The 13030-nt window shown below is 44.3% G+C and overlaps 1 protein-coding gene across 1 annotated transcript in view; it reads left to right on the plus strand.

The window, feature by feature from the left end:
* The first annotated feature begins 5195 nt into the window (after nucleotides 1-5195).
* Nucleotides 5196-13030, plus strand: part of Bard1 (BRCA1 associated RING domain 1) — a 66017-nt gene continuing 58182 nt past the window's right edge. The window contains exon 1 of the mRNA XM_057761561.1: nucleotides 5196-5467. Coding sequence (XP_057617544.1) covers nucleotides 5328-5467 — 140 coding nt within the window. The 5' untranslated portion in view covers nucleotides 5196-5327. The remainder of the gene's footprint in view (nucleotides 5468-13030) is intronic.

Consider the following 13030-nt stretch of genomic DNA (forward strand, 5'->3'; position numbering starts at 1 on the left):
CACAGTGAAATAGTGCCATAATTAAAAAAGCATTTGATAAATGTGTTCCATGTTCTTCTTTAATAAGTATAGAATTGTCCTCACTGCTACCATTTCTTTGATGCTTATCAATTTAGGCAATTCATACTTATGCTCCTATGATAATATCAAAAATCTATATGAATTATTCTCATTTTTCAGAGAAAATTAATGTGCAGAGAGCAGAAGATTGAACCCGAGTCTGTAATCCCAGCACTCAAGAGGCTGAGGGAGGAGAATGACAGGTTCAAGTCAATCTGGACTACATAGCAAGATCCTATCTCAAAAACTAACATTTGACATAGGCCACATATTTCTATGAGATGATAGTGGGCCAGAGTTCTGAAATTGCCCATTTACTTCATGAATGCTGCAGAGGCTCTATAAGTTTGAACAGTTGAAGTTACCTAGGACTTGATTAACCTGAAGCTCAGCAAAGAATCAGTAATAGCTTGACTGCCTCTGTGATCAGGGACTAATTTCATGAGGCCTCTGGGTTTTAGAAAAACGGTGTGGTGGTTAACTTGTGTTAAAGTCTCTTTTAAAGCTTTATGAGTCCCAACAGGAGCAGTTGGGATGTGACTCAGCCATAGAGTACCTGCCCAGCATGCACTTGGCATAGAGGTGGGGTTGGGGCTAGGATTTGATTTTAGTTTTGTTCATCTGCCTCTACTCAAATGACGGATTTTGGTTAAGTCACTAAAGTATGTTGGGTCTTTTTATGTAGAGGACTACTGAAGTTGAGGGGAAAAAGAGTTCTGAAGATAAAAACACTAGGGTTAAAATTAACATCTCTTAGCCACACTCTAAATGTTTCTTTTTGTAAAGTGTTTTGTTTGGCTGGGCTGCTGTAACAAAATCATAGTTTTGGTGACTGTTATGGTAAAAATAAAACTCACGAGGGGCAGTGGGCCTCAAGGAGCAGCGAGTCCCAGGCAGGGAGCTGCATGGCATGTGACAGACTGAGAAGGATAGGCACACCATGCAGAGTGAGGTTGGATATTTATTTATTGGATTATGGAAGGGGAGAGGAAGGAAGAAGGGGAACAAAAAGAAAGAGGGAGAGAGAGAGAAATGGGGGGGGGAGCCACAGCATCTTCAGATGAGAGATGGAAAAGAAGCAGGTCTCAGGCTAGAAGTAGAAGGAAGATCTGTTTGCCTTGGTGGATGAGAATTTTAATCCTCGGTGGATTGGGTATTTAGGATTTAATCCTATTTAAATACCAATTTAAAACATTAATTAAATTAAACATGCCAATTTAAAACATGAGACTTATTGTTTTTGTAGTCTGGAATGACATACAATGAACAGACAATTAAAACATTTAACAGTAAAGATAGGTGCATTTAATTCACATGTTTGTACACACACACATTAAACAGGAATTGGGTGAAGAGGATGCTCGTGGTGGGCCCTATCAAAGGCACACCAGTGGACAAAACACATATGTAACAGAGTCAGCACCAGGGGACCAGAGAGGGAATACCTCAGTAAAGATGTCAGGACATGGTCACCTGAACTGGCTCTCAGTTAAGATGGTGGTGAAGTCACCTGACCTCAGTCAAAATGGCAACAGTCACGGTATATGGAGAAGCCATGTTTTCTGAGCTGTGGGAGTTTTAAATATAATAACAAGAGACCTAGATGTGTGATGTACCCTGTTGCCTAGCTGCCATACCTAAGCTGCAGCAGGGAGCAAAGGCTGGAATTGAAAACAGCTGCCTCATGGATTCGACTAATCTTGTTGGTTTCCGTGGGACCAGTGGTAGCGGTGGCAGGGATAGTTTGAGAAAAAGCAGAGCCTGTGGGACACCAGCAGAACATTCACAGACCAGCGGCTCATAGTTTGAGGCTTTATATTCCATAGCTGAAAACGTGAAAACCCGCAAGAACAGCGACACTACAGGGCTTTTAGGAGAATGTCTCCTCTCTACAGGCAGGGTGTGGACGAAACCTGACTGGCTCCGGGTCCCAGCGACTCAGAAGCCAGAGACCAGGGGCTGCTCCAAGTGGTCTCTCATGGCGGGGACCATGTATGAGTGGTCCAAAGGAAAAGAAAGGAAAAGAAAACAAAAGAAAAGAAAAAGAAAGGAGAAAGAAAATATCCGAGGGACCCCAGGCCCCAGATCAAATTCACAGCACAGCATGTGCAGCGCTAGCGTGGGAGGAACAACCTGGTTAGTCAGTCACGTTTTTAGCTATGGGAATCAAACAGAGATGAATGTCAGCAAAGGGCTCACCAGTAGCCATGAAGGCTGTGGTTGAGGGACGGAAGGAGAAAACTCAACACCGAAGCCACTGGTGTGTGTAGAGGTCAGTGTTCAGGCAGATAGAATGAAGAGCTGTTGTAAAGAAACCTGGTTCCTGAGGCCAGGGTTCCACATGTCCTCAGCCGGCCCACCCGCAGGCTGGAGGGAATGTGGAGAGTACCAGAGGCTAGTCACAAGCAACAAATGTTAAGGTAAAACACTGCAGATCCCAAAATGGCGGCTGTGGGCCATGAGACCTCAGTGGACCACGAGAGCACAGATGACAAAGGCAGTCACTCTCAGGCAGGAAGTCACATGGTGGGTGAGAGACAGAGACCCATACAGAGAAGGGGGGAAGGGGAGAAGAGCAGAGAGAGAGGTAGAGAGAGGAAGAGAAAGAGAGAGAGAGAGAGAGAGAGAGAGAGAGAGAGAGAGGGAGGAGGGGAGAAAGGTGAAGAAGAGAAGAGAGGCAGGCAGAAGGAAGAGCCACCTACTTGCCTCAGCAGAGGCAGTGGGCGGGGTTTGTCTCTTAAAGGGACAGGACAGACCATTATACTGACCATTTCCTTTTGATTTCCCCATCTAAACAGACTGGCCACCACTTCCTAAAGCCTTCTGTGGGAAGTACAGGGGGGAAACCCAATTGTGCTTTCTTTGACCAGATGGTCCCTAGCTACTTCTGAGGAGAAGGCTCTGGTCTTCAGCAAGCATTTGCTGACCTCTGATCCTCTATCCTAGAGCACCACAAAGACAGAGTAAATACCCCTAGGTACACAAGCAAGCATCCTTCTGGGCCACTGAGCTAAGGCAGAAAGGGGGGGTGCCATATCCTAAGCATCCTGCCTGGGCTCCAAATGGACCCAGAACCTCATGCCAATCACTTATTTATCCCAATGACAACATTGTGACAGATTTGCCTAGGGTCAGGTTTGGAAACATAGCCCCATTTCTAGAACACACTGTGAGCCAAGTGGATTGCTAATCCACACAAATGTGAAGCCAAGGGGCCTTTCTAGAACAGCAAACACAGGGTCAGCTGCTGTCACTGTCATGTGGTAAAGAATTTATGACAGTCTGGAAGACAGACATTTAGGATCAGTGTCAGCATGGCTAGGCTCAGATGAGGGCCTTCCCCACTTTCTGTGCTCTTACACAGTAGAAAGTGAGCAAATTCTTCCTCAGCTGAAGATTATGATGTTTCTGTTAATCCCAAAGATGGGAGGAGAAAAACCACCAACCCAAATAAACACAGCCAAACTAATTAAAGTAAGCATTTTAATTTGTGTACATGGGCTGCCTCCCCCTAAGGCAGGGTCCAAGAGGTCAGAATTAGGGAGACAGGGTTTTTATAGCTCGGGGCAGGATTTCCAAATGGGGATTTGACAGGCAAAATACAGGATTCTGACAGGTTACAGGTGCAGAACATAAGCACAACAAGTTAGTCATAATGACGCCCTGAAACAAAGACATGACTGCAAGGTGGTCATAACAGGGTAGTCAAAACAACCTTTTGAAGCAGGGTAGGTGTTGCAAGATGGTCGCATCTTTTTGAAAGAAAGAATTGATATGGAATATCTACTATGGAACAATTTGTAATTAAGGTTACAGGTGAGACATAGCCCAGACTTTAAGAAACAGAAGTTTAATCATAAACAGGAATGAACCTGATTTGTCTTTACTATAAAATGCAGGCTGGTTCATCAGTTCTCAAAATCTCACTTAAACCTACGTATTTCTGCCAGGCATTGCCTCCAAATGCCATCCTATTAGTGGGTAGGGCTTCAACTCATGTACTCGGGGTAGACACAGTGATTTAGTGCCATGTTGTATTCAGTACCAAATTGTACCCTCTGAGGTTTTATAATCAAGTGAAGTACTTACAAGAGACCTGGCTCATACAGTTCATGAATTCGAATCTTCAGCCTGACTTAGAGCAGGCACTGTATTAAAGGAACAGGCCAGATGTAGTGATCTCTGGCCCTTTGGGATCTGGAGACAGAGGAAGAAGCATGCTCATATAAATGCACATGACACAAAGTGTAATCTTGAAAGGACATGGGAGAATCTAAATGGAGGATCAGGAAAACCTTTCAAGGACTGATGTTTGAGAGGATCTGAAAGAGCCCTGGTAAGAGGAAAATTCCAGGTTCCAAAGTGAATCTTAGTGTAGAAAAAGGCAGCAAGACAGAGACTTTTTGATGAGTCGTTGAAGAAAAGCTTCATGGAAAAATGACATCTTCCTCTGGTTGGCTTAGGCCACCTGTTCAGAAAACAAGGAAATACCTTTAGAGTTTTATTTTTATTTTTGGATTTTCGAGACAGTTCCTCTGTGTAGCCTGGTTGTCTTGGAAAGCTGTAGACCAGGTTGTCCTTGAACTCAGAGAAACTCCTGCCTCTGCCTTTAGGGCTAAGATTAAAGGCGTGTTACCTACTGACCTTTAGAGTTTAAGGTAGTGGCAAGTTGAATTCTGTGTTTGGCAAGGAGAAAAAGAAAACTTTCTTATGCAGAATGGTACTACTTTTATTGTCATGGGAAAAGCTTTTCCAAGTTCAACAGTAACGAAAACGCCGTTATTTGCTGACAGCTTCAGCAACGAGTTTCTGATGCTACAGGGTAGGTGGACAAGCCCTGCTCCGGAAAGACACCCATGTGGGGGCTGCCCCCCTTTATGTTGAGGGCGTGGCCTTGAAGCCGCGCCCCTCTGTTTCGCGCGCAGGAAGTTCCACACGTCCCGCCTCCTGGGGCTTGAGGTCGTGACTCTACCCACGCCCCCTCCACCAGGCACCCAGAGACTCGGCACACAACTCCGGGGGGCGGGGCCTCAAGCCTCGCCCCTCCGCTTCCGGAACTTTGCCCGCGTCTCTTAAACTCCGCCCCCAGCCCCTGAGGGCGTGGCCTCAAGCCACGTCCCTCCGTCTCGGGGAGTTTTACCGCGCGCGCTTCCGCCGCGCTGCCCCAGGCGTTCCAGCGGCTCGGGGGCTCCGCGCAACGGCGGGGTCCGGCGGTGCCAGCGCGGGGCGGCTCCCGAGCAGGACCTGACCTCTCGCCCTCCAAGGCGATGCCGCGTAGGCCGCCGACCGTCCGCTCGGGGAACAAGCCTTGTCCTGCGCCCGCCATGGAGCCGGCTGACGACGGGCCCTGGGCCTACAGCCGAGCGGCGCTCGCCCGCCTGGAGAGGCTGCTGCGCTGCTCTCGCTGGTAAGGACCGACCTGGCGACCCGGTGTCGCCTGCCTCTCCGTGGCCCGTTCCTGTCCTTTCCTAGGGGCTTTCCGGCCACTCGCCGCAAACTGGGTTCAAACGGCACTTTTCGAATTTTCGCGGGAGAACAGCCGTGGGGGCGTGGCCCACGACGCTCAGGTCGCTGGCCCCGCCCCGAAGGTGACGCTCCGAGCTGGGTGGGGCTAAGGCTTTGGGGTCAGTGGCTCGGTGTTTTGGGAAGGTGGTCACCCTAGTTCCGGGCCACGACAGCCCCTTTGAAACCGACCTTTTCCGAGTAGCGGCCTCGGCGTGTGGGAGAGCGGGCGGCCGGGATGGTGACCTGGCTAGAGCTAGTTTGACGGCGGCAGTGTGGCGGGCATCGCAGTTTTTCCTGAGTTGGAGGATTAAGTACCACTCTTGCTTCTCCAACACGCCCACGCCCTATCAAGGATTTTATTCGGTCCAAAACCACCTTCTTGAGTGGTACTTCCTTACCTGTAGCTGTTTGTTGAATACGACCCCGGAAGGGCTCCTCTCTTCCCAGTTTTCTCTTTGGACGTACTGAATGTTGATCCTTCAGCTTCTAGTACTGAATTACTGCAGTGTTAAACAGCAACTGTTTTTTTAAAGTCAGACTTAATTGATACCGAATTTTGCACTTAACATTTACAAAATGTTACTGTTCGAAAGGATGACAATACACTCCTTAGGAAGCTGTGTTTTTTTTTTTTTTTTTCCTGAAGCATACGGGTTATCCTTCTGGGCATAGACATTATCTGAAACTGTACTTCCAGTCACAATAGCAGAAGCCCATGTTGGTTCACACTTTAAATAGTCGAACCAAAGGCAGACACTTAGATGGAAACAGCATTTCACTTAGAATGTATCAGACCACTTAAGCTCAGGTTCCAGCCACATCTTTGATCCTCTCTACACCTCAGTGATATTGATTTGTTCATCCATCCATGTGTTAATAATGAACATTTATTGAACACTTAAGGCATACCCGTATGGCTTCTGAGTAAGAAGTCATTAGTAAGCAAAGCAGACAAAACCCCCAGTGTTTCTGTCACTGCCTCAGGGATTCCAAACCTTCTATTTGGGAGAGGAAAAAAGAAAACTAAATGTAATTATACATGTAAATCACTTTCCTGTGGTGATTATCGTAAATGGTTACAAAAAGGTGATGAACCATTTCCATATACTAGGTAAAGTGTACCCAATCTATAGATTATCCTAAAATTAAGCAGTTTCCCTGTTTAGCACCTGCCAACTATTTCTTTACCATCTAAATTAAGCAAGCTTACTGTAAGAGTCAAGAGCCTGAAGATAGACAGCAGTAATTAGGCCAGACTTAAATATCTCCCATCCAGTTGGCCAGAGAATACTGGACTTCTGCTCCCCCGCTTTTATTACTATTAGTGTATGAACCTAGTATGTGGTAGATGAGCTGAATTTAACTATTAAAGGGTCTAATTTTTTCCTCTGCAGTGTCAGCAAATATTACTTAGGTTGCAGCCCTAAAGAGTCCATTTTCTTTCTTTGTTTAAGACGGTGGCTTGTGCCTTCATCTAAGCTCTCTGGAGGCAGTCAGTTACAATCAGATGACTCTCTTCTACATACAGTTCCAGGCCAGCCAGGGCTACATAATGAGACCCCATCTCAAAACCAAATCAAAACAAAAATATAAAAATGTTTTTCATTCGAAGGCTGTAGAAAAGCGGCTGCCGGGAAGATATCCTATGCCCTTGCCATCCTACGTTCAGCCCTGCTGCTGTCACCTCCTTAGCACTGGGATTATGGATGTAAGCTGCCATGCCCGGCTTCACACTCAGTTTTAAGAGAGGAAACTTAGATTTAAAGACGCTTTGGGCATACAGGTTTACCGTGCAGAGGAAATGACCTATATCACATTGGGAGTGCTTTTTTTTTTTCATTTTGCTGTCTCTCAAGCTCTCTGCCTCCCCCCCCCCCCCCCCCCCCGCCTCCCGCCCCCAGCCCCAACCCACTTGCTAGAAAAGAGCAACCCAGGTTGGTCTGCGGCTTGCTTCGGCTCACCATCATCCAGAGTGTCATGCTATGTCCTCTTACAGAGCTTCCGAGTCCCCCAGTAGGCTGGTGATGATGGCCCCGATTACCCTCACACTCGGCTTGCAGCTGTCAGCTATCTGGTGCTCCCAGCTGTCACCTGTCTGTGTAGCACATTGAATCTGTTTTGTAGCAAGCAAGACTTGCTCTTGCAGTGGATTGCTGCATTACAGGGCATCCTTTCCTGACCTTTACCATGATTCTGGCTTCAAGGTGAAGCTGGTGAAAGTAAATGAAAGTAAAGTGTTCAAGAGGTCAGATGTGACATTTGTGTTAGGGCCAAGCCTCATGACCAAACAGAAGCTATTTAAACATTGGGGAAAAGGAGGCCGGAAGACCTTGTTGTTAGAGGCTGCCAGAAAGGAGAGTTCCAGGGTGTTCTGAGGGAAGCAGGAAATGCATATAGGAACCACCTTGTCAAAGCTCCAGGTGTCCTTCCTGTGGTGCTCTTTGTGAATTAAAATTAATTAGGTACTTCCTGGCATATTTTTGGGGTGGAGAGGGTTGGGCTTTTTATGCCAATTGTATTTTGAGCATTTATGTCACTTTAGAGAAGATTAAAAAGTAATAACTTTGAAGATAGTTGGTTTTCTTTTTTCAAGTTATTCCTTATTTAAAAGACAAAAATTTCATTTTACATGTAAGTATATATACATATATGTGTGTACCCACACACATGTGTCTTTTGAGACATTCTCACTCTGTGGTTCTTGGTACTCACTGTACCCAGCGTGCCCTCAGACACATAGTGATCCTTTGACTCAGCCACCTGAATTTAGATGTGAACTTGGCTTTCTTTTATGTCTTTTTTTGAGGGGGAGGGTTGAAGTACAGGATCATGCTATGTAGTCCATGGGGACTTTAAACTTGGGGATCTTACTGCCACAGTCATGAGAGTTCTGGGATCACAGCACTATTCATGGATTCTAGGGGCAGGGTGGGTTGTTGAATGGTTAAAGTGTTTGCTGTACAGGCATGAGGACCTGAATTCAGATCCCGCCTAACATAAAGTGAGGTTGGCTCTGCACATCTATAACCCCAGTGTGGGGGCGGAGTGGAGGGAGACCATCTGGCTGAAACGGTTATCTCCAGGCTAAGTAAGATTGTCTCAAAAAAGTAGTGAAATATCCTACCATTAGCTCTGGCCTCTGTATGTGCCTACATATGCATATGCCACACATGTATACACCATGCTTTTAAGTATACATACAAATTAGAATACATTATTGGATAGACACCCATCATCCCAGTCCGCCCAGGTTTTTCAGATCTTGGGTCAATGTTATTATTCTTTGTTTACTTGATTGTTTACCTGATCTTAATAAGATTGCCTGTTTTATACTAAATGGCATATAAATGTTCCTAAAATAAAGCTTAGATTTCCTGCTGCAGCACTGAACTTTTGCCTTCCTTTAGGAGTTTTGAGTCTTCAGAGTGATTCTTACAGGCCAGTGAGCCTTAAGTAGGATGATTGCTCCCTCTGGTTAGCTGTGGCACTGGTTGGTTATTCATTAGAACAAGAAATCACCAAAGCATAGTAGCGGCAATGCATTTTCTACCCGTAAGGCATATGTGCTTAATTTTAAGGAGTGTAAGGGATACACAGTTCAGGGTAAGTGATGATGAAGGCCCGAGAGATGTAGAGGAGGGAACTTTGCTTAGGTCGTTATGGTGGAGGAAAGCCACATGGGCTTTACAGTTGTACCTTTGAGATGTGGGTAGATTTTTATTAATAGAACTGTTGGCCACAGTGGTGGAGATGGTGGGATATTAGCAAATGATTTGTGTGCTAAGAATGGTAGGATACATGAGAGTGGGTGAGATGATCTGGGAGTTAAGGCCACCTAGATCTCCAGGGATAAGAGCCTAACAACAAAGTGTCCCTTTAGTTTGCATAATTAATGTTCCAGTTTGCTTCCCTGTTGTTGTGATTAACACCATGACCAAAAACAATTTGGGGAGAAAAGGATTTATTTCAGATTATATTTCTAGGTAAGGATCCCTCTCCAAAGGAAACCAGGGCAGGAAACTCAAGACAGGAAATTAGAAGTGGGAACTGAAGCAGAAACTATGGAATACTGCCTGCTCTGTAACCAGAACTTAGCTGACTTATCTAGCCCAGGCCCAACTGCCTGGGGATGGTGCTACCCACAGTGACCTGGGATTTCCCTGACACTTGTCAATCAACACAGTAGCCAATCTGATAAAAGGTGGTTTTTCAATTGAAGCTCCCTTGACTGTATCTAATTGACAATTAAAAAAACAAAACCAAACCAAAAGTGAGCTAGCACAGCTAACTTCCTAAGGAAAGCTATTCATGTGGGCTCCTAGAATTCTGTTGTCCTTAGCTATCAAATGATGAATGTAAATGAATTGACTTTTAAAGCTGTCTCCAATTTACAGAATTCATAATTGTCAACATTGTTTAAAGCTTTTATAAAAATTAACATATGTAAAGAGGGACACAGATAGTATCCAGTTTGCATCATATCCTCCAGTCTATAATTCATTTATTCATGGAATTTATTTATGTGTTATTTTTCTTACTCGATGACTGCCTCCTTCAGTTATGGTATAGTGCTCATAAAGATAGGTCCATGTTTTTAGTCACAGTGCCAGATACAATGTTTCTTAATCTTAAAATAATGAATGAAGAAAACTAGGTCAACTAGGTCCCAGTTTCAAAGTGGTGATACCAAGATGACCTACATAATTCACCAAGAGCACAAGAGAATCCTCCATTGGTTTCTAGTGTTAATTACCAATACTGAACAGTGGTTAAGGCCTCAAGGCAGCTGTACACGTAGATCAGTCTGACTTCTGAGATTCAGAATTAAAACTACCGTATACGCAGTCCCCTTATGGATGAGGACCCAGTTGGTGTTATAGAGGGCTTATCAGACACATGGGACACCTTTTATTTTACTTAATTTTAAAACAGAGTCTCATTGTGTTGCTCAAGTTGTTCTCAGACTCAACAGATTCTCACATCTCAGCCTCCCTTGTGGTGGGACTGCCAGTGCATGCCACTGAGGGCAGCTGGATGCCCTTTCTTAGCGAAGATATTACTGGTAAGCAGGTCTGGGCTCAGAGGACACATTGGAGAGCGTTACTTCCATGTGATTGAAGTCTATTTCTAGAGATGAGAAGGGAAGAGAGGAAGGCCTAGCTGTGAGCCTTGAAGTCCAGCATTCGAGTGTTAGATGAAAGTCATGAGGCTTTACAGAGCCAGAGCAGCAGTTGCTTAGATGTTGTTTTACTTTGGAGGGAAGGGAAGACAGACACAACACTGTTGGGTCAGGTCTACCTGATGGTCACTGGGGCTTGTGTATAGCAGCTTCTCCTAGGATAGGATCTATTATAATTAGTCATTACTGAAATTCTCTGGTGCATTTACTTTTGTTATAATTGCCTCACTCGTTCAACATTTGCTGACACTAACAATTAAATACAAATTTAAAGTTTTCCCGCGTGATTTGTCTGAATCTGACATATATAATCGTCACAAAGAGACTCTGGCCAGGGAAGCAGATCAGTGACTTGCTCAGCCAACATTAGAGAAGCTTCCTTTCTGCAGCAGATGTGAACACATGGAGAACCACAGCCAGACAATATGCAGAGAGTAAACACCTTGCCTTGGCCCAAAATAGGATGTCTCCATCAAATTCCTCCCCTCAGGGTTCAGGGAACCCTGTGGAAGAGGAGGTAGAAAGAATGTAAGAGTCAGGGGGGGATGTAGGACACCAAGAAAACATGGCCCTCTGAATCAGCATGAGCAAAGCTCATAAGAATTCAGAGACTACAGCGGCATTTATAAGGCCTGCATGGGTCTGCACCTGGGTGCTTATATTATGGCTTCTGGTTTAGTGCTTTTATGGGATTCCTGAGAGTGAATGAGTATCTCTCCATCAATGTCTTTTCCTTGCACCATATCTTGGGTTCTTTCCCTTCTGGTTGTTTGTTTTGTCCTATTCTGATATTTATATTTTGTTTTATCTTATTTTATTATCTTCCTGTGGAAGTATGTTTGTCTACAATGAGAGACAGAAAGGGGGTGGATCTGGGTGAGGGGTTGGGGTGGGGAAGAAATGGAGGAGGAGTAGAGGGAGGGGAAACTCATCAGGATATATTATGTGAGAAATAAATCTCTTGAATACAAGGAAAGAAATAATCTCAGTGAATAGTATGCTTAGTTAGGCGTGATGGCTTATGTCTGTGATTACACCACTTGGGCGGTAGAAGCAAGAGCAAAAGAGGTAAAGCCACCGAACAAGTACTGTATTGTTCATTTGCTTTTACCTTACTAGAGATGCCACATATTCTCTTAAAGGGAGATGTAACAAGTTGCTTAATTGGCTTGAAAAATTTGTACAACTTCATGTTAAACACACTGATCTACAACTTAAAAAATACCTTGAGGATACCCTAACGTGAGAGCATTGGAGTTTTTGTTCCATCTCATATTAACTAGCAGTTGTTCCTCATGGGAGTTTAGGAGAGCCATTCAGTTAAATACTTCTGCCTCATTAGTATACTCTCAATTGAATTCAGTTTTCTTTTGTAAAGAAAATTTTATCAGTATGATTTTTTTTTTTTTTTTTTTAAGAATTGCTTGTTCTCACTGTTTAGTTTGTCTCTAAGTTATGGTGCATGGGTTGCTCTGATCTCCTCATATCCACTATGTAGAAAGTTAGAGAAGTGTGAGTGTAGTTGAGAGTTGTAAAGCTGAGTTTTACAAAGGTATGGAGAGTTTAAAGCTCTCCTTATGAAGTAAGTGTCTTCTGCATTTTCTTCCTTCCTAGTGTGCTCATAGGACATGGGGAAAGGTAGAGTAAGGAATTTTTGCCCAGTCTTCATTTGCTTCATTCACTAAGGGTTATTGAGATCCATGCTAGGTGGTAGGTAGAAGGGATTGGGGAACTTAAAAAAACAAAAAACAAACAAACAAAAAGGGTCTCATGTGAAAGGCTATAGTGAATTTGGAAATAAGGAAATGAAAATCTGGCAGTTAAAATAAAAGTGTTTTCAGCATTCAATTCCAGAGCCCCAGTTAGATGCCATGACTGCTCTTTGGAACTTTAGAACATTTTTTTATCTCCCTTAAGTCTTATATTCATTTGTTTGTATAATACCCCAGTAGATTCTAGTCCTTTAGGATGTAATGACAGAGTCAATTGAGTGTTTTTCACATGCCTGGTAATTCTCTGCTTGTTTGTTTACTGTCATTTTTCTTATGTTCCTGTATAGTGTTTGAATAGTGTGTTGACAGTGTCAGATCTTCATATTTGTTGTATAGAAGAAAGTGTATTCTAGACTTGGAGAAGAGTTTAGGCAAAGTTGGGGGCTTTGAGCTGGATGCAGAATATGGGTGAATTGTCACAGACATTGGCCCAACCGTGGCAGAGCTTCTGCTGGGAGCAACAAGAAGGGTAAGGCTCTATTGTTTCTTAATCTCTGAAAGCTTACCTACGTAA

The sequence above is a fragment of the Chionomys nivalis genome, chromosome 2, assembly GCF_950005125.1.
Source record: "Chionomys nivalis chromosome 2, mChiNiv1.1, whole genome shotgun sequence".
Classification (NCBI taxonomy): Eukaryota; Metazoa; Chordata; class Mammalia; order Rodentia; family Cricetidae; genus Chionomys; species Chionomys nivalis.